The sequence below is a fragment of the Mauremys mutica genome, chromosome 2, assembly GCF_020497125.1.
Source record: "Mauremys mutica isolate MM-2020 ecotype Southern chromosome 2, ASM2049712v1, whole genome shotgun sequence".
Taxonomy (NCBI): Eukaryota; Metazoa; Chordata; order Testudines; family Geoemydidae; genus Mauremys; species Mauremys mutica.
This window is the reverse complement of record NC_059073.1, coordinates 60,477,852-60,499,648: the sequence shown is the minus strand read 5'-3', so window position 1 is coordinate 60,499,648 and position 21,797 is coordinate 60,477,852. Positions and strand designations below refer to the sequence as shown.

Sequence of the window (21,797 nt, the reverse complement as noted above, 5' to 3'; positions counted from 1 at the left end):
TTCATGCATTATTTAAAAACCCCATGAATCTGAGTGGCTTGCCTCACAGTCTGCCATCTCTGACAGAAACATGGATCCTGCACAGCTCTGCACTATTGTCATAAGCATTGCAAGCTCTGATATTTGCAGAGCCATAAGAACAACCAAATCAATGGGGAACATGATGATTTCTTGGAGGACAGATTGTTGTAGGACATACTGAGAACCAATTTCAGGTTGTTGGTGGCATTCATGAAGCAGCTGCAGATAGTGGAACACTACTTCTGGGCCTGAGAAACAAGCACTGACTGGGAGCACAGCATCATAATGCGGGTTTGGGATGATAAGCAGTGGCTGCAGAATGTTCAGATGCATAAGGCCACATATCTGGATCCGTGTGCCAAGCTTGCCCCAGCCCTCCTGAGCAGGAACATTAAAATGAGAGCTGCACTGACAGTGGTGAAATGAGTGACAATCGCACTGTGAAAATTTACAACACTGGGTTACTACCAGTCAGTGGGAAATCACTTTGGGGTTGGAAAATTCACTGTGAGGGACTGTCAGGCAAGTGTACAGGAACCATTAAGACTGCTCCTCTTGGCAATGTGCAGGTAATAGTGGATGGATTTAAAGTAATAGGGTTCCCAAACTGCGGTGGAGCAATAGATGGCATGTATAGCCCTAATTTGGCACCAGACCACGTTGCTACGGAGTACATCAACAGAAAGGGCTACTTTTCCAAATGTTGGTGGCTCACCAGGGATGCTTCACTGATATGAATATTGGCTGGTGAGGGAAGGAGCATTAAGCTCACATTTTAAAGAAATGTTCAAAAAGCTAAAAGCCAACCAGCAGATTGCCATTGGTGATTGTCACAGGATCTGCACAGGTTCCCTCTCTTTCGTCCCTGTGCTCTGTGCTTAGGCTGGTCAAAGAAAAGGGTCCCAACGCCTCTTTCAAATGTTCCACCTGTCTCTCTTTATTTACAGTGCTTAGTGCAATCCCAATTTGCCCAACACCGATCCCCACACTGACCCTTCCCTGGGTCTTCTCACTCTTGAGGCTCCCTGCAGCTGGTAGAGAGAGAGCTGCAGTCCCCCTGTCTTCTCCCCTGGCTAGGTTCACTAAGCCTTTCCCTGGGCTTATATCTCCGCCCAGTCACCAGCCCAGCTGGTTCCACTTGACTCAGCTGATTCCTCTGAGACTGCCCTCGTTAGGGCCTGCAGCTGAGCTCCTTGCTGAGTGTCTGGGCTCCCGCACCCAGCCGTTCTGCTGGGAAGCTGGGAGGGGAGCCACACCTTTGGCAGGGCATCCCAGGGGTTTATACCTCTGGCCTGCCACACATCTCCCTGCTTCAATGAGTTCCAGGCTCCACCAGTCCCTGCCTCTTCTCGGATGGACATATTAGCCCTTTGGCAGGAGTTCCTTTACCCGCACTGTGGGTTGCAGTGGGTCACCCCCGGGGTTTCCAGGCCCCCCCTCCCACCTCCACGGTAGGGGCAGGTCTCCCCCGTATGTCCATTTGCCCAACAGAGTCCACACCCCTGCTCTGGCCGTGGCGGGTTGCCCTCTCGCATCTCTGGGCCACCCCTCTGACTCCACAGGGTGCCTAGGTATCTCAAGTCTGGGTTCTGCTCTACAGCCTCCCGGCCCTTGCCTCCATCAGGCTCCTGAGGGCTGCCCTCCTCCTGCCTGGAGGGTCCTTTGTTACCGCATAACCAACATTCCTTGAGTCTGTCTGCTTGTTGTCTAGGAGTTTCTACTTCATTCCCCCCACTTTCCCACGGCATCACGAGGGTTTTTTTGCTACCTTAGGGGGTTCCACAGTTCCCTCCCCTCCTTTCACTTCTTTAATTGGGTTCCCCCTGCCCCCTCCTTCCGGATCTCCCTCCCAACTTCGTTCCTCGCCAGTAGGGGGTCTCCAATCGCTTCCCAGCAGGACCGGGTAGGGTAAGTTCTCTACTACCTCTACCCACTGCCACCGGAAGCATTCCTGGACCTCCATAGGTACCTGGGCCATCTGGTAGCTCCATGGACACAACAAAGGCCCACCTTTGCCCCTGGAATCATCCAGCATTCTTCCGCTAGACCCTTCCGAACCAGGGAGTGGGTGGAGGCGGAGTCCACCCCCCCCCTTCAGGGCTTCCTCCCCAACACCACTGGTATGGTGGTCAGGGGCTGTTTCCCTGATCCCTTATGCCCCCCAGTCCACCCACAAAAGTCAGCCCGTCCACACTCCATTTGCGGACAGTCCTGCTTTTTATGGCCCGGGTGCCCACATTGCCAACAAGTAAATCTGTGGCTGCAGGTGGGCCCCAGGTCCTACCCCTTCTTGGGTGTAGAGTCCGGTGGGCTTCTTACGGGTTCTGCTCCCCTCCCAGGCTTCACCACCCACCTGGGCCCTTCTGCCTCTATGTACTCTTCCGTCAGGCAGACCGCATCGGCTGGCTGATGTCTTCAGACCTAAACATGCACCAGGTCCGGGAGCCACAGGAGGAATTGCTCTAGGATCACTTGGTCCATGATCTCCTTCACTGTCTGGGCAGCTGGCCTCAGCCACCTGGTGGCCCAGTCCATCAGCTTCTGGGCGAATGCTCTGGGCCTCAGGCCCTCTGTCCAACGGGCGGTCCGAAACTGCTGACAGTACCTCTCTGAAAGTCCAATTCTATGTAGGATAGAGGCCTTTACTACCTCATAGTCCCTGGCTTGGGTCTCACTCAAAGCCATAAATGCCACTTGGGCTTCCCCTCCCAGGTACAGGGCCAGTCACAGGGCCCATGTCGAATTCTCCCATCTGGCCGCCATAGCCAGCCATTCAAATGTCCCCAGAAAGGCATCTGGGTCATCTCTGGGGCCCATCTTACAGAGCCCCCACCCTGGTGTCCTAGTTCCATCCCCGGGTGCAGGACTCGCCATGCGTTGAAGGATCTGTTGCTGGGCCGCTGACTGCTCCCTTATGAACTCCTGGAGAGCCCGCTGTTGGTCTCCTTGCCACGTCATCAGGGCTTGCCTTTCTGTCTGGTGCGACTGCTGCATCTCTTGCACTGTATTGACCAGCCACTTTAGGGTCTCCTCCATGCTCGCAGCCACAAGTAGTGGCAGCTAGGAGAGATACGGACAAGCCCCCAGTGTCACAGAGTCTGCACAGGTTCCCTCTCTTTCATCCCTGTGCTCTGTGCTTAGGCTGGTCAAAGAAATATTGTGATATTAAAATGCCAATAGTCACTGCTGGGGACCCAGCCTTCCCCTTGCTCTCCTGCTCATTAAGGCATACATTGGCCACCTCAACAGCACCAAGGAAAGATTCAACTTCCAGCTCAGCAGGTGCAGAATGACAGTTGAATGCACTTTGGTAGACTGAAGGGATGCTGGCGTTGTTTACTCACAAGACTGGTTCTCAGTAGAAATAACATCCCGCTGGTGATAGCTGCCTCTGTGTCGTACATAGTATCTGTGAAGCAAAGGGAGGAAAGGAGCCGCCAGGGTGGAAGGTGGAGGTAGAGCGGCTGCCTGCTGAGACTGAACAGCCGGACACAAGGGGTATGAGAAGAGGTCAATACGGAGCTATATGGCTCAGAAAGATTTTGAAAGAGTACTTTAACAGTGAGCCACAGTAAGCTTTGAAGTGTACTGTGCTCCATCTGGCCCTGCAATTAGGAATAATATGGTGCTTGATGTAAAACTATGACTCTATCACTGTCAGTACACCTATTAATTCTGTGGTGCTTGCTGTAATTTGTGACCGATCCTATCACTTGTGCCATGCTATACAGTAACAAGTGAGTGGGTGCTTTCCAAACTGCTAGGCACTCTGCAGCATGTGTTGAGAACTAGTAAGGATTAATTATTTTCCAAATAATAGAATTTTATTATGTAACAGTACCAGTGCAAAGAAATCCTGAGCAATTTAAAAGCAAATAAATTAAAAACTTAATAAATTAATGGAACAGAACTTAACAAGGGGAAAAAACTTTCATGTCCAGTTTAGCTACACATACAGCAACTGTGGCTTTCACAGGTTGGTAAGTATGAAGCTATGCTTGTCCTTAATGTCCCCTGGTGTGGAGAGGTAGGGGTAGGGATGTGGACCTTGATACCACATGGAATGTTGGGGAGGAACATAGGGAGGTGCTTTAATGCATATCTCCGTGGACTGCAAAGGGGAGGTGAGCCCATGATTGTTGAACCTGTAGGTCTGCAAGAGTCTGCAGCATCTGTGTTTGCTGCTGGAGAAACTCCATTATGTCTTGGTGCATCTCCTTCTCCTTTTCCTACGGGGATGGCTGGGCCTTTCTCCCATCCGCTCTTTCCTTCTTCAGGCTGCCTGCGATGTTCACCCTCCAGGCCCTTTACTCACAGTGTGATGCAGCACTGGCTCGCAGGATCTCATTGAACATGTCATCCCTAGTCATCCTCTTTCTCCTCCTTATCTGGCTCAGGCATTCCATGGGCATGGAGGAGGATCTCTTCAAGGCGCAATGGCAGAGGCTGCAGATAAAACACACAGAGGTACCATTATTAGTATAATCACAATGGAAAGGGAAGGTTAAGATTCATAACTCCCTGACCTTGCTCCCCTGAAGTTTTAAACAAGACAAGCTTATTGGCATTTCTGCTTTGGTATGCTTGTGCATGGTACCACTCACAGCACCAGCCAGGGCAAGTATGGCCCTCCAGGGATGAGGCAAATCAGGAGGGAATTGCTTGGTTGCATGAAACCATGAATCGGGGACAATAGCACTGAATACTGGCATCATTTCCCACAGGTGGTGTTGAGTTTAGCAGATATCTCACTCCTGATGGTAACAAAGGCACAGAGCCAATGGTGCCCCAAAGCCAATGGGGGCCACATGCTACTAGCCTGTTAACTTCAGCAGGCACCATTGCAGTAATCACTGGCTGGTGTGAGAAAGTGTCCTACCGCAGAGAAAGAAATAAGGCTGCCATCCCTAGAAACCTTTGGGAGAGGATTGCAGAGTACCTCCAGGAAAGTTTCACTGAGATCTCTGAGGAGGATTCGAGGGACATCCCTGTGTACATAACCAAACTGCTCCACTCGGCTGCCCTTGCATAACTCTACAGTGGAATAAAAACAGATGATAACTCTCCTTCTCTTTGTTGTACCCCTACCTTTTCAAGTAGGAGAAAATTACTGAAAAGTCGAGAGCTAAGTTGGGGTGTGTCATCAGCACATCACTGTAATGGGACATACAGTTACACACTTATCTGAGCTTCCTTCCCTTGCAATGGACTCACTTGTGCTAAACTGGAATGCAATGGAGTCTCAAACAGGTCCTGGCTCGCTGCATAGCTGGACCCCCCCAGTCACACTCGCGCTGCATCGACCTCAGTACATTGACAATGGCTCAATGCCACTTGGGAAGGTGCTGTTACTGTGTCCCTCTAACGGAGCACTTACATTGGTAGGGGACAAATTTAAATGTAGACAAACACAACTAGATCGATGCAAGGTGGCTTATGTTGATTTAACTTTGTCGTGTAGCCCAGGCTGTGATGGAGTCAGTTTGAGTTTGTAGCCCTTGAAAAACCGAGGTTCTCGAAGAACTCCAGGAAGAGACCCCTGTCTCAACCCTTTCAGGGACCCACCAGTCTACACTGTAAAGTCAGGGGACGAGGGTAGATGGGGAGAAGAAGAGGAGAATGGGAGAAGGCAACGGGCCAAGAAGGGATAGAAGAGGAAAAGAGAAGGGGGTAGGGAAAGAAAATGACAAATATATTTTTTGAAATGTCAGTAATTGTGGACATAGCAACCTCCTCCCCAATGACCGTTGTAACCCTTTCCTCCTGCCTTTTTCAATTTTTTTGTATTTTTAGATTGTAAGAAGAATGGTATCTTCCTATATAGCTGTACAGCACCTAACACACGTTGGGCATTAGATTAATATCAATAATTAAATCTAATGGATTTGTGTTTCCCAACATCAGGGTTGAATTTAGCCTTCAATCTGGAGCTTCTTCCTCATGTACAGCTTACCACAGCATACATAACTATTTCCACAGTGATGCAATTCACCCACAGGGACGGTACCCACTGGGAACACACAACTACCCAGCAAGATGACATTTGATGTCATTTAGGCCTTGGCTACACTGGCGCTTTACAGCGCTGCAACTTTCTCACTCAGGGGTGTGAAAAAACACCCCCGAGCGCAGCAAGTTACAGCGCTGTAACGCGCCAGTGTAAACAGTGCCCCAGCGCTGGGAGCTCGGCTTCCAGCGCTGTAAGCTAATCCCGTCAGGGAGGTGGAGTACCTGCAGCGCTGGGAGAGCTCTCTCCCAGCACTGACGCCGTGACCACACTCACACTTCAAAGTGCTGCCGCGGTAGTGCTCCCACGGCAGCGCTTTATAGCTGCAAGTGTAGCCATACCCTTAGTCTGCACTTCCCTGCACCATCTTGGACAATCTCTGCCACAAATATTTAGGAGAGCTACAGCCAAGAAACATGAGGCTGTTCAAAAGCATTGGCTCTGCTTGTGAAGTATGAACCCACGCAGTTCAGGTGCATTTGAAATGTACTTGAAAATGGTCTCCAATCCAGATTCGAAAATTCGCTTTCACTAAACCCATTATCTATTTAGGATTATTTCAACATTATTCAATAACATTCTTTGAATAATAGACTAGTGTACTGTCTTTCTGGCAGGACTCACCTTGATCTGCATTATCATTTAGGCCCCCATCTGAAAACATCATTAATTTAAATAAGCAATAGAGACTAAAATAAAATTCCGTTCATGCTTAACTCTCCAATGTGGTTTTGAAAACCTTTCTTCTTTAGCCAGTCTTATGTTACATGCTGGATGGTCTTTGCTTTGACCACCTCATAAAAAAAAAGCTCATAAATAGTTTTCATGTGTTATTTAAACTAGCGGCACTCCCTGAGGCACTGTGCTTTTATTTTTAAAAATCCTCTGTGTATTTCTAAAGTATTTCTAAACCGGTAGCAGAGGTAAAAACTATATTTTAACCCAGGAAAGACATGTTCTATCACTATCAGGTCACAAATTTTCTTACTCTTTGCTGATAAGAATAAAACACTTACAGCAAATGTCGCCTGATTTACATGCTCTCTCTAAAAATCATTAATTCCAAGGGAAAATAACTGAAATTATTTTAGAAAGACAAGGTGGGTGAGGTAATATCTTTTATTGGACCAATTTTCTAGGAATAAAAGTGGATGAGATACATTTTTTTTAAACTGCAATTGAACAAGATATGGTATCAAAGAAGAAAACGCGTTCTTGTAGGAGGACCTTGCAGTCCCTGATGCCACATTTTAAATCTAATTGTCACCCACCCTTCTTCTCTTCTTAGTTAATGGCTTAGTAACAACTATAGCTTCTACTCTACCTTCAGCATAACCCAATTCCATCTGCTGTACTGGGCATCAGCTGAGAGGCAACCAGGTCCAGACCACTCAGGGTCTTAGAGAACACAACCACCCTCTCAAACTACACCCAGAAGTTCACAGGAAGCCAGTGCAACGATCGGATGGAAGATGACTGATTTTACATGCTCAAAGTGTCCAGTCCCACACAGGAAGCAACCAGCTGCTTTTTGCACAGTAAATACTACCAGGACAATTCTGGTTGCCTCTTGAAATTACTTTTTTTGCAGGTAGCACCTTATTTTACCTGAAGTTTCTATGGGCTAGATTTTAAAGTTCTACTATTTACAGGTAACCAGAGCTGGAATTCATTTGCTAAAGCTAAAAGGAACATTTTCACATAGACCCTTTGGGATCCTGTTCCCACTGAAGTCAAGGGCAAAACTCCCATCAAGTTTGCCTGGTCAGATGTAGTCCTATTTGCTCATGGCTTCCTTATTCTCAACTGCCCTGATTCCACAAAGTTTTATTCATGTGCTTAACTTTACACAAGTAGCTGCACTGACCTCCTTAAAGTAAAGTAAAGTGCATGCGGCAGCTCCATTCCTAAATATGCTTTCCTAATCAGGATCTAGATGTTTAGTGATATTTTCTCTTCATAGCTGTTCTATTATTTGATTAGGGATAGATGATCATCTAGCTGGACAATTAGGCCTGGTCTACACTAAGAACGGGGGTCGAACTAGGGTACGCAAATTCAGCTACGTGAATAGCGTAGCTGAATTCGAAGTACCCTAGTTCGAAGTACTCACCCGTCCAGATGCCGCGGAACCGAACTCCGCGGCTCCAAGGTCGACTCCGCCACCGCCGTTTGCAGTGGTGGAGTACCGGAGTCGAACGGAGCGCTTCTGGAGTTCGAACTATCGCGTCTATATTAGACGCGATAGTTCGAACTCCGAAAAGTCGAACTCTCCGCGTTGAACTGGCAGGTAAGTGTAGATAGACTAGCCCTTACTGTGGTAAACCCTTGAACCATTAACATTTCCTTGGACTTTTATTTGGTTCCCAAACCTTGTTTTGCTGGAGAACACAGTTTAATTTTATTTCCTTTTTCCTGTTCAGCAGGCCAAGTTCTGTGCTACTCCACTGGGTGAGGAGAGAAGAAACTTACCTCAGCTCTTGGGAAGCATGTTCCTTTTTATCTTCTTTTCTCATACATTTGTCTTCAAAGAAGCAGGCATGTACCATAATGTTCTTCCCATTTGAACTTCTTCCCACTGTGTTCAATGTCCTAATCCATATTCTAAAATGTCCCAATGTTTTTGACATTGACATTTGATACAATAGCCATTTAATCCTTCCATAACATTATATAGTATGTTTCCTTTTGTTCTGCGATGTAGCTGAATACAGTACCTGAAACATACAGGAAAATCTCCAACTCGGATAGTAAGATTTTCCACAGGCTTCTAATTGCTCTTTCATCTGTAGCAAATATAGTCTGATGTTCAAAACTTGTGTGGGTATCTGGCAGGACTTTGAACACTAATGTTCTCTTGGGTCAGGTTTCTAAAATCATTCTAGTATTTCTGAAAACATGCTGGCAAAAAGAGACTGCTCAACAAGACCCATAGGTTTAATTCTTAGACAGTGGCTTTCCACTGAATGCTTGTGGTATGGGTATGGATTCTAAAGAGTACAAGTACATGGGATTTCTAAGCCTTCAGTTTCTGGATGATAATCCTTTTGGACAGATGGTTTTATTGTCCAGATGACAAACTAATTACCAATAACTTTAAAGAAATAAAAATCTTATTTGAAATGATGAGCTAAACATTATGTCAAGCAATAATAAACCATTGTAAAAACTTCATTCTGAAACATGAACCTACAAATGTCCTAAGGACGCAGTTTTCAGACCCAGACCTGCATTAGGTTTTTGTTAGAATTCTGGGCTAAGTTTAAGGCTGCATCAGAACTAGATTTTGTAGTCAGATTCACTGGCACTGAAATTTATAAGATTTCATCCCCAGTTAGTAGAAATATTGCAAGATTCCCACTGTTTCTGAACCAGAATTGGAAAATAGCCGCCCCCCTCCAGTTAGATCTGATTTAGAATCAACTTGTGGGGCAGCTTCACATCTGGGATTCAAATCTAAATACTCCAAAAATTCAAAGGTGTTCTGATCTGAGGTTTCAGTTTAACTATAAAATCTATTTAATCTAGCTAAGTGACCAGATCCTTTTACTATACATCATCATATAGAACTCACTGAGAAAGGCTCTCCAGAATGCTACATACTAGTGTGTCACGTGACCTTTACATTTAAAACATTTCATCTCTCTACCAAGTGCATTGACTGCATTTACTAGTTTCCATTTTCTGTCATCACCATGATCAACATGCAGAAGTGTCAGCCGAAAAGAATACAGTCACATTTTCATGCCCGTTTTGTATGATTAACTGCATTTGTGCCAGATTTCTGGCCTAGGAACAGTGCAGCCCCTGACATGCTGTGTTGTTAAGCATTCTGTCCCATCTCATGCACAGCAATATTACAAACACCAAATATTTTTTTACTTGTCTCCATTTTCCTCTTTTATCATAATCACATGTGCATAATGGCTCCCATTTGCAACAGCAGCAGTTATGTGTCCTTGTCTATCTCACTTGATTAGCCAATTTAATGCCGGGGGTTTGAACAGCACTGTGCCACTGCTGTGTTGAGTATCCTATCCCATCTAGAGCAATATTTCATATAGCTGCTGAGTACCTTTATTGAATTCATTGTCTCCATTTTCGGTTACCACTGGCCACTATTCACCAGTCAAAATCAGTTTAGTAAACTTGTTGAGCACGTTTTGCCATAGCTGCTGAAGGTGTGGCTTCTTGGCATTGCACTTCATGGCAGTAGGGAAACCCATAAGCACATAATCGGGCTAGCTAGTCGGTCCCACAGCTTGTGGCCAGCATATTAGCTAAATCAAAGCTAGTGCAGGTATGTCTCTTCTAGCTGGGAAACACCCCCCGCCCCAGCTCCAAGTGGATTCACGGCTAATTAAAACTCTTAACTCCATACAGTCTCATTCACTTTACAGCTTTGATTTGAAAGAAAGCTTTCTTCTTCCTTTTTGTGTTCACTGCTTGCCAAGGATTGCTCAGAGTAAAAAAATATATAGTTTCATTTAAATCCACAGAAGGTTTTGTTTGAAGCATGCGCTAAGGTGTTATATAACAACATTACTATTCAAAATTTCAAGGCCAACCTGTTTAGTTTCTCTAAACTGGGGGGAGGAGGGAAAATGCTTGCCCTAATTCCATAAATATAATCAACTATTTACACGCCTGAGCATGGATTAAGTATCCAGCTGCTGATGCAGCTACTGAAATAATAAATCACGTAGTGTAAGGGTCAGACTATAACCTGCTATAGCATCCTTATATTTTCTTTTAAACCGACAGTGGCTTGCAATTTTCTTTGCTGCAAAGAGGAAAAAAAAATCTACCCAGAACCACCCTGCTATTTGAAATTACTCAGCATAAGACTGTGACATTTGTACTCATCTGTCAGTGTTGGTTTTCTATAGATACATTGCTTTTTTCTTTCAGAATTCTCAAAGGTCCTCAGCTCTGTGCTATTGACAACATATCCTAAAGGACAACATTTTAGCATCACTTTAATTGGTACAACTGCTGAAAGAGCCCAAACACCCAAGGGAACAAACAGGATAAAGATAATTGCCTCTGCCCTTAAACCTATTTTGTGGTCCTTTTGACTTTGCCTCTGTACTTCAGCTTACCAGCTGCTGGATGCCTGAGCTTATGCCACTCTTCTTTTAGTTAGGAATAACTCTTCAGGTTGTTTGGAAGATAAAGGCCTTTTGGATCTTTGTCAAAAAAAAAAAGCTTAATGAAAAACATCATACAAAGTAAATAGACCCAACTCTATTGGTTGCATAATGCAACTGATGAAAGCATAGATGAGGTCATTAGTTTACTTACCTGCTGAAGGAAATGCATTCAGACTAAAAGGTGGGTACCAGATTGTGAAACAGGAGCCTCCAGATGGAGAGAAATGACTTGGCCTAGCATGCTTGTTGCCTGCTTTGCCAACACTGAGTAGTTAGTTTAACAGTGCTTGTTAACTGAAATATCGCCTGATAATGTAGTAATGGTAAATGGCATAAAACATCAAATGGAAATTAATTAGTGCACTGAGAAAAAGAAATGATTATGAATACTGAGATCTCTGGATTTTTTCCTATCTTTCTGTGGAACTGTTGCATAGGGGAGCTTGGAATCAGCACACAATATTCCCACAGTGAGGTAACCTGATCTCAGATCTGTCTGTCTATGGTAGTTACATGGCTCTCCTGACTGTAGGATCTGCACACCTCCCAACCTTTAATGTATTTATCCTCACAACACCCTTGTGAGATAGGGTAGTACCATTATCCCCAATTTTACCGATCGAACAAACCACAGAGAGACAGGCTAAGTGACTTACCTAAGATCACGCAGGAAGTCTGTGGCAGAGCAGGAAATTAAATGCACATCTCCCAAGTCCCAGGCTAGCCCTCTAACCACTTCCGCAAACCAAACCACATCCTGGAACCAGAGAATTGAAATTTAGAGATGTAAAAGACCTGGTTGGCCAGCTAGCCCATCCTCTGCCACTGTGACATTAATCCCTTGAGTACATGTTCTAATGCTTTGTCCAGTCTAGCTTTATTTATCTCAGTCAATGTAGCTTCCATCTTTTTACTTTGCAGATTATTCCATGGTCTAATGGAGCCCACTGTCAGGAAAATTTCCAGACAGGCAGCTTAATTTTTTCCTCATCACGCCACCCTTTGCTATATAGTTAGATCAACATGTGCTAACCTAAATAATTACTTTGCATCCTGAGGGAGAAATCCTGACCCCACTGAAGTCAATGGGAATTTTGCCACTGACTTCAGTGGGGCCAGGATTTTACATATTTCAAATTTGTATAGATCAGGGGTCGGCAACCTTTCGGAAGTGGTATGCCGAATCTTCATTTATTCACTCCAATTTAAGGTTTCGCGTGCCAGTAATACATTTTAACGTTTTTAGAAGGTCTCTTTCTATAAGTCTACAATATATAACTCAACTATTGTTGTATGTAAAGTAAATAAGATTAAAATGTTTAAGAAGCTTCATTTAAAATTAAATTAAAATGCAGAGCTCCCTGGACCAGTGGCCAGGACCTGGGCAGTGTGAGTGCCACTGAAAATCAGCTTGCGTGCCACCTTCGGCACGTGTGCCATAGGTTGCCTACCCCAGGTATAGATGGTTAGATCCCCTCTTACCCATTTGCTTAGTCAAGCTAATGTATTAGCACTGAACTCTTAAATCTTCCTCTGTAAATCAATCCTTCCAGCCTATGATATTTGTTGCTCTTTGTTATACTAGCATTGCTACACTATACCGTATTTTTCCGTGTACAAGACCATACTTTTTTCTAAAATCGTTAGACTAAAAATTGAGGGTCGTCTTATACACGGAAGTAAGCCGAGGAGAGAACCGCGCGGTTGCGAAACTGCCCATACCTTGTCTCTGCAAACAGGCTTCTTCCAATCACTAACCTCCAATCACGAGCGAAACTGCTGATAGCTTGTCTCTGCAAACAGGCTTCCTCCAATCCAGGGCCAGCTCTGGCTTTTTTGCCGCCCCAAGCAAAAAAAAAAAAAGTGGGGGAGGGGGCACTTCGGAGCGGCAAAGCAGGGGGAAAAAAAACCCAAAAACACACAGCGTGGCCAGAGCGGCAAAGCAGGGTGGGGGAACAAAAAAACGGTGGCTGGAAATGCAAAGCGGGAGGGGGGGTGTAACGGGTCGGACTCACCCCTGCGGCGCCTCCTGCTGGTTGCTCTGGGGAATTAGCTCTCTCCAGCGTCCGAAGCGCCCTCTGCAGGCCAGTGATCCACCTGTTTACTATTGGCCCTGAGTCCCTCCCTGGACCCTGGTGCCCTCTTACATGGGGTGCTGCCCTCAGCAATAACCCCTTTCTCTTAGGGTCTCCCCTCCTTGGGGAACCCCCACCCCACTATCCCCACTTCGCCTCAGTAGTGGCTACTGCCCAGTCTCTATCTAGCCCCCGTTCGCTGTGGCAGACTGCAGTATCCAGTACTCATCATCGGCAAAGGGGGTTTGGACCTGCTGCTTTGGCCTACTCCTGGGCTGCCCTTTGCAACCCCCAGTACCTGTTGGCCCTTCGCTAGGCTGCAGCCTGGGGCTTTCTTGGCTAGAGCTCCTCAGCCTTTCCCAGCCCTGCTTCACCCTAGGTATTTATCTCAGCTCCTAAGCAGCCAGGCCCATCTCCCTCTGAGAGACTGTCTGGCCTCTGGCTTCCCTGGCCTTTTATAGGGGCCAGCTGTGGCTCAGTTTGGGGCGTGGCCTCACCTGCAGCCACTTCCCCAATCAGCCCATCTTTTAGAGCAGCCGCTCTCAAGTCCTGCCAGGCCACTTTTAAACGCCTCAGGGCTGGAGCAGGGTCCACCCTGCTACAGGGGGAAAACAACAACAACAATAAAAAACACGGTGCAGCCAGAGCGGCAAAGCAGGGTGAGGGAAACAAAAAACGGCAAAGCAGGGGAAAAAAACCCTGCAGCACAGCCGGAGCGGTAAAGGGGCGGGGGGGAGGACAAAAAATCCCAGCATGGCTGGAGCGGCAAAGCAGGTGGGGAAAAAAACCCCCTGCAGCGCGGCAAAGCCGGGGGGGGTGAGGGGGGGGGGAACAAAACAAAACAAAAACATAGCGCGGCTGTAGTGGCAAAGTGGGGGGGTGGGGATATGGCGCGGCTGGCAAAGCAGGAAAAAAACAAAACAAAAAACCCCTTCAGGGCGGCAGGAGCCAGGGGATTCCCTGTGCTGCAGAGTGCGCGCCTGGTCTAGTGTGGGGGAAGGGGAGGGAGCGGAGGGGGAGAGACAGAAGGGGGGCGGCCAGCGCTTCAGCGGGGCGCTCACCTCGCGGCCCCATCGCTGTGACGCCTGCGGGAGGGCTCCGCGCTGCTCCAGTTGGCAGGGAGGGAAGGACATGGGCTGCCCTGCGGAGTTTGCTGCAGGGCGCTCCCTTCCTCCATCCCCTACAGGGCAGCCAGAGCAGCAAAACAAACAAACAAAAAAGCGGCCATGCCGCCCTAGGTTAGCAATTGGGTTCTAAACTCATGGTATGGCATCAAACAAAAGGTGATTGTGAAGTCCTTCAAGAAATGTGGAATCAGCAATGCCATGGACGGAACTGAGGATGATCTCATATATATAGACAGTGACTCAGTAGACAGCAGTGATGCAATAGAAGTTGAAGAAACTGATATGTTCGAAACTAAAAGTGATAAAGAAGAAAGCAGTGATGCAATAGAGGCTGAATAAAGTGATTTGCTCAAAGCTAAGTGTGATGCATAATATCATAGTACTGGTACGTAAATGTTGCCTAATTACCATACTAAATAAAAATGTGTTCTGTTTTATGTTTAAAATATTGATTTCTGAATTTTGGGTTCGAAAAGTGGGGGTTGTCTTATACATGGGGGCGTCTTATACACGGAAAAAAATGGTAATACTGTTCAATGCATCCATTTTTTTGTGGGTATGCAGGAACCCAGAACCAATAATCCAGTCACTAGAACCGCATAGAGAGGCACTATTAATTCCATGCTCTGTGATCTGACATGTTTGCACTGGGCTGGTTTGTTGTTATATTGCATTGCGAAGTCATATTCAATTTATTTCCCCCTCTCACTCATCACAAGTTCTCTTTTGGCATTAGTGCTTTCCAGGTTCCCCCCTTCCTAGCTCTCTGTCTATCTTAGGTACTTATATGGCCACATCACTGAGCACCTCACAATCTTATATGGATTTATCCTCACAATATCCCTGTGTAGGGAAGTGCTGTTATCCCTATTTTACAGCTGGAGAACTGAGGCACAGAGAGACAAACTAACTTGACCAAGGTTGCAGAGCAAGTCTGTGGCTGGGAAATGGACTTGGATCTCCTGAATTTCAGGCTAGCCCCATAACTGCTGGACCATCTTCACCTTCCACTGGAAATTGTTTTGGATTATTTCCCCCAGATTTATCATCACGCATAAAACAAATTTTATTTCCTGTCCATATGTCTAACTTCTGGTTCACCTTGTATTATTTCTCCTGTCTTCATGGTTTACATAGCACATCCCAATTTAATATTATCTGCAGATTTCATCTCACTTCCAGATCAAATAGGATACAAGTTGGCAAAGAAATAAACAAGGGATGGCAATCAAATTTTGGGCTTCCTCTGCCGATGCATCAAGTGTCAGAGCAGAAGGGTAGTGTTGCCTCTGCATACAGGTCTGGTGAAACCCCAGTGAATAAAAGGCAGACTTCAGGAAGCAGTCACCAGCAACCTCCCTAATATTTCAAAGGGAGTGGGAGATAAAAGGCTATAGTCACCTCTTTCCATCAAAATGATTGCTGTGCTGTTTGTCAACCAGCTCTAACCTGTATATAATTTTGCATTATCTATGTATTGCAGAGTTTAAATGTTGCATGTCAATGTATGCTGTTTACATTGTGGCTGCCCAATGCTATACCTTTCCTGTGGATAAATAAAGGTCTTCAGTTTACTTTGCTATCAATCTAGCATCACTGAAAATTCACTCCAAAAAAAGAAATGGAAATGAAAATTACTCTCAAGTAAATTTACTCCTCCCCCGCCCCCGTTTGCTGAACATGAAAGACTGGAAGGCTTGTGCAGACTGTTATGTGGTTCTCTTCATTTCTCTTGGCTTGGTTGGAGGGCGTATTGGTGAACTTCAGATTGTCCTTTTCTCAAACAATCTGCTTCCGAGTCAGGAAGCCAAAAGGTACTTTAAAACAGCCACCTACACTTCCAGTTCAGCCATCACAAACCATCCTGTCATTATTTATAAGTGATGCAGTTAGGCTACAAGCACTGCCATCAGAGATGCACACACAACTAACTCCCGTTCAGTACAGTGAGGGGGTGTGTGGGACAGAATTTGAAAAAAACATGGAATTGAGAGAAACGGGAAATATTTAGAGAGACGACAGAGGAAACCACACACACAAAGTGTTGAGTTTGGATTGTACGCTTTTGAGGGCAGCAACTTTGTTTTCTTATATGTCTACAAAGCACCAATATACCCCTGCCATTCCATAAATACCTGGTAATTATTAATTCAAGCTTCTTGGCATTACCCTGAAGGAACAGTCCTAATGATTTGGACACCTATTATTATTATAGGTAAAGCTATTGCAGCTGGTCATCTTATCAATGAGCTTCTAAGAAATGAATGGGGACTTTATGCAGTACTGTTTCTACAAGGAAACACAGCACATGCATGCTAATTGCGTTACACAACAATCTTAATTCTGTGTGAATTCCTGCACCCTCTTCATTAGAATGGAGAGTAAGAAATGTTTGCCACAGGTTTTCGGCTGGCACAACTGGCCTAATATACTCTTCACACTTAAGCCAACCAATTAATTGCAAAACAACCATTCGCCTGTCTTTTGGACTTATTTTTATTCTACAAAACCCCAGAGATTTCAAAGGGGAGTTCAGTGGCCCCATTGATTCTTATGGTGCTTGGTAAATACCACGGATGGAACACAGCCCTGACCATCTAACTGTGGGTCTAATCGCAGTTTGTTTTAATGCAGTAGGGAGCAACAGTTAGCTTTAAAAGAAAAAGGGGGGCAGAGGGGGAAGCATAGTCATATATTATTTCTACCTTGCAAGAAAACATTTGAAATGCCGTGTTTGTGTTTTGCCACTGTAACCTTCTTAATGCTTTAATGGATTACTACAGAATAATATATAACATCTGGGCGTCTCTTGCTTCAAAAACGCTACAGTACTGTACATTTAATCATTTTAAGATGTCAAAGTTTTTTAAAAATAAGGGACCAGAGGCAACAATTTTTTAACGTGTGTGTGTGTGTGTGTGTTCATGTATCAAAGAGGTTGAGTCACAGCCTAGGGTATATGAGTTTCAAACATCATGCGTAATGTCAAGTAATCTATAGCTACAGGCCTAGTTGCCTTCTGAAAGCACGTTTGGAGCCAAGTAGCGCTTGCATTTTAGGGTTCTTGGTTTAAATCTAATTTGAGATCACAAAGGACATTAATGAAGGCGTGTGCCTTTAAAACACATCATGGTAATACAGCAGTCTAAACAACAAAACCACCAGAAAGAATTCAGCTGAGCTCGCGGTCATCATTTCTCCTGAGAAATTGAGGAACACAACTGAATAATGCCTCATACATACAGGGGGTCAGGGAACTCAGCTTATTTTAAAGCTGCCTCCTATATCAGGCCTGGCTGGCTGGCTAGTGGATTTCAGCTTCCAGTTCTGCCAAAACCACTCAGACTTAATACTCCCAAACGCTAACAAATCTGCAGGGGGTTTGCTTCTCATACTTTGAAAAAGCAAATTACAGAAATCCATCTGGTTACAACTCTCATGCATGAGCCAGAGCACGTTGTACAATGCTAGTTGTAAGGAAAATTCATTTGACTTTTTGGATTTCAACAGCACCAATTAATACACATGTATTTTATGAGACTGAGAAAGTTCCTTCTTGAGCACCCTCGGCTTGTATAAGTAATGGACTAAAGCAGTAATAACTTCCAAAGAGAAGACGGCCTCGGGGGTTAGTATAGTATTGAATTAGCCTTTCCCCTTTGGAGAGAGAATTTCAAATCCTACTTAAGTGCCAAAAATGAAAGTGAATTTGCTGATCCAAGTTGTGTGCTAATCACCCTTTGCGCACATCAGGAAACCACCACAGTGCTGCTCTGGACAGGCTCAGAAAAAGCTATGCTATTGAGGCTAACACCAAATATGGGGTAGGAGCGATTTGTGCATTCAGTAAACCACATGTTGCTTGCCTCAGGTAATTTCAACTCTCTTCTACTTCAACGGACCCCAAGGTCCTTGCTTTTATGAGGACTAAATTCAGTCACGAGTTTAAACAAAAGACGAGCCAGTGCACTCTGATTCCCATTCTCGTGGGCTATTCTATATTGTTCTTCTCTAGCACCCACTGACAGAGAAGCAGCTGCTGCCCATCCAGTTTACACTTCTACAGCCAAGGTATTTTATCACGGCATGGTTGCTGTTCTATAGAGCTTCTTATCTGGGTAGCATAGACAAGTGAGCATCTTTTTTCTTGAGATAGCAAAGAAATGAGAGGTGCTACCTCCTTCCGAACCTATGGCAAAAATAATCAAATACTTACATCTCAGAGAATTGTTTACTAGTTCACAAATCAATTTTATTAATTTAAAACACAAAGTTAATGAAGAAAAATTCTGTACACAATTGTGGACACAACACACCTTTTTGTACAATAAGGCCAAGATTAAACTGTTTTTTTTTTCAGTCTGCAAAATGACTACAAAAATTGAAAAGACAAAAAACTGTCACTCTCTACTTTGCTTGAAGCAAAGAAAAAAAATCTAATTCTAGCCCCAATCCTAAAAGAACTACACACCATGTGCTTAAACTTTATGCACTGTGAGTAATTCCCTTAACTTTGTTAGAACTACTCACACTAATGTGTAAAATGAAGCACATGTGTAAGTCTTAGCGAGACAGGGGCCTTAGTTGATAATTCAGCAATTTGGAAAATCCACAAATGATTAACTAGCAGCAATATGAATCCTCCAACACAGGAGGGTGTTGCTTCGCAGCTACTTTGGTGCTTTGCAGGTAGCTGTTTAAAAGGCTGGTGTTGTTTTTTGGGGAGGGTGGGGTGGGAGGGAAGAATAGAAAGGGGGAGTAAATTTTGAAGAATGAACCAAGAAAGCTGAGGTTTCTTTTTAATGAAAAGACAGAAATCAGGGAAATGGAACTGGTACAATTCAGGCCAAGATGTCAGACTCAGTTTAGCTGACATTGCTCATGGCCTTTAAGATTTAGAAAAGTCACAACTCATAGATCAGACACAGTTTATCCTGATCATAGAAATTAATTGAGACTATGGAAATTTTACATCCTTGGTTGGTGACAACTATTTCACTGTGTCCATTGCCGGCAATGGATGTTACACACTAGGAAAATCTGACTCCTGGTGGAAGAGAATTAAAAAAATACTGAAGTGTGTACACTGCATACAATTATGTTTTGCTCAGTTTCTCCAAAATACTCTTTTCTAACTTATGTAAAACAAAGCACATGCTGTAATTTTTGATTTTCTGACAACATGAAAACTTTGATTTGTTAGTCTCCAACTCAAATACCACTGTATAATGTATTTTCTATTCTCTAACTTCTTTTTTTGGGAGGAGTCTGTTGATTCATTATTCAATTCTTTAAGGAGATTTAATACATTAGCATTAAAACAGAAAATGAAAGACAGTAAGGAACTCCTCTTCAATTAAGTTGTGTAGTGCTGTGTACGTGTTTAATGAGGACACCTGGCAACCATCATTTTATAGTCCGAATAGCTGAGGGGGAAAAAGAGAAACAAGCTGAAAAAAGAACAACAACAAATTCCTTATTGACACTTGACATCCATGCTTTTGGTCTTGACAAATTTATCTAAAAAATCCATTATCTACATATTTATACCCAACACTCTGATAAGGCACTGCACAATAGCTGTGTACACATTGCCTCAGACTTCACCAACAAGGCATTACTACCTCTCAATAGCATTTACTTAAACAATATGTAAAAGAATCATCCATTATTACAAATTTACACAAAAAATTCTTCCTGTACATGATTGTCTCAGTGATGTACCTATTTGTTTAAATTAGACATACTTTAAACTACTTTGCAATGTGCTAAAATCAAAAGTGTTTGCTGTATCATGAGACAAAGGCTTATAAATAGCCTTAATCCTATCAAACGTATCCTCAGTTATATGATGTCAAAACACAGTCTGTTCATAAATAAGTAAAGATGTACAGAGTACCCTGGGTATGAGAAACCAAAAAAGTAAACCTTCTTTACAAGAAAATTACTCCACTGGTATTTTGAAAAATTCAGTCTTCATTGTGCAATCAAGTTTGCTGTGTTGAAGAAGCTGTGTGTGTCACATTGAAGATTCTAAAAACTACAAAGCATTTGCAGGTCCTTTCTTTCTTCACAGGTATGAACCTTTTTTTTTTGTATCAAATATGGTAAAACGCTGTTAAAACATTCTCATGGCTTGTTTTCATTGGATTCGCAATACTAGAGTCAACAGCTGTTCTGAAGAAAAAGGCATGCTCCTCCATTTACTGAAAGGGCAAAGGTTAAGACCAATTGCAGCTGTACATCAACATGTTGAAATCACAAAATTCTGTAGTCCAATGCTGACACAAGACACAGGCATACTGTCCATGGGCATAAGGGAGGTTCTGGGGTTTCAAAGTGCTGCTAAGCTGCTACAAGTATTCCAGTTCCAAGGCATGATGAAGGGCCATAAGGTCAGAGTGGCTTGAGATCCTCCAAAATGGCATGGCATGCTAGGAACAGAAGAAACACAATGTCAAAAAACTGAGCATTCTGGTCTGCAGGCCCACCCCATGGTCTTTTGCAAGAATAAGGTAGCACTGCAAGAAGACAGCAATACTTCAGCTGCTCTCTGTGTATGACTCAAGATGAGCTATAATAATTCATAATCTCTCTTCTCATCAATATTTCTCAGTGCTTCTAACTTGAATTCTCAGTAATATCAAATCTATTAATTTTAAATCACATTAGTAGGCCTTATTTAAAGAGTAATTTTTTAAAATTCCTTTTCCTAAAAAAAGGGATTTGGTAAATTTCTGAAATACAAAATATATTTCTATAGAAACAAGGAAAACATTCTATCCTGCACATGAAATACATGGATATACCAAAAAATGATGAAACTTGTTGACAAAAAAAATGAAGATAAACTTGTTCACTGTCAAAACATGTTTAGTCTTTGAGAAACTGTTACTGGCAGGTGAGTTAAAGAACTCATTGGCAGTGGTTCAGAATACATCAATATGCTATTCAAATCACGCAGAAAGTAATTTTTTCCTGGTGGTTTGTATTATGCTGGTTATTGTTTGCACTGACCTTAAAACAGCTTTTCCATATGGGAGAATTTTAAAATGAATGTTTAATTTTTTCCCCATTAGCTTAAAAAAAATCTAGGTCTAAATCTTGAACATATTTGCAAGACACCTGAATAAACTAAAGACATAAATACCAGGGGGACAAACGCAGATTACATCATCCATGAAGGGTAAAAATCTGATTGTGAAAACTCACTATCCTTAAACTGCAAAGCAGGCACTACAGGGTCAGCAAGAAGTTTATCATAAATAAAAGAAAGATAATTATCTCCTCTGTCAGAGAAAATATTCCATTAATCCCATAGGAAAATAGTTTCAATGCAACAAATAATCTCAAGGCTACGATTAACATGTTTAATATTTCATTGGTTCAACTCACATCCAGCTGATTTGAGCGC

At 43.8% G+C, this 21,797-nt stretch overlaps 1 protein-coding gene across 19 annotated transcripts in view; it reads right to left on the bottom strand.

Annotated features, from left to right (window-relative positions):
• Positions 1–18,680: 18,680 nt before the first annotated feature.
• Positions 18,681–21,797, bottom strand: part of EYA1 (EYA transcriptional coactivator and phosphatase 1) — a 172,610-nt gene continuing 169,493 nt past the window's right edge. For all 19 annotated transcript variants that reach the window (XM_045007469.1, XM_045007472.1, XM_045007475.1 and 16 more), the window contains one exon: positions 18,681–20,817. In XM_045007469.1, the coding sequence (XP_044863404.1) occupies positions 20,737–20,817 (81 nt within the window). In that variant the 3' untranslated portion in view covers positions 18,681–20,736. The remainder of the gene's footprint in view (positions 20,818–21,797) is intronic.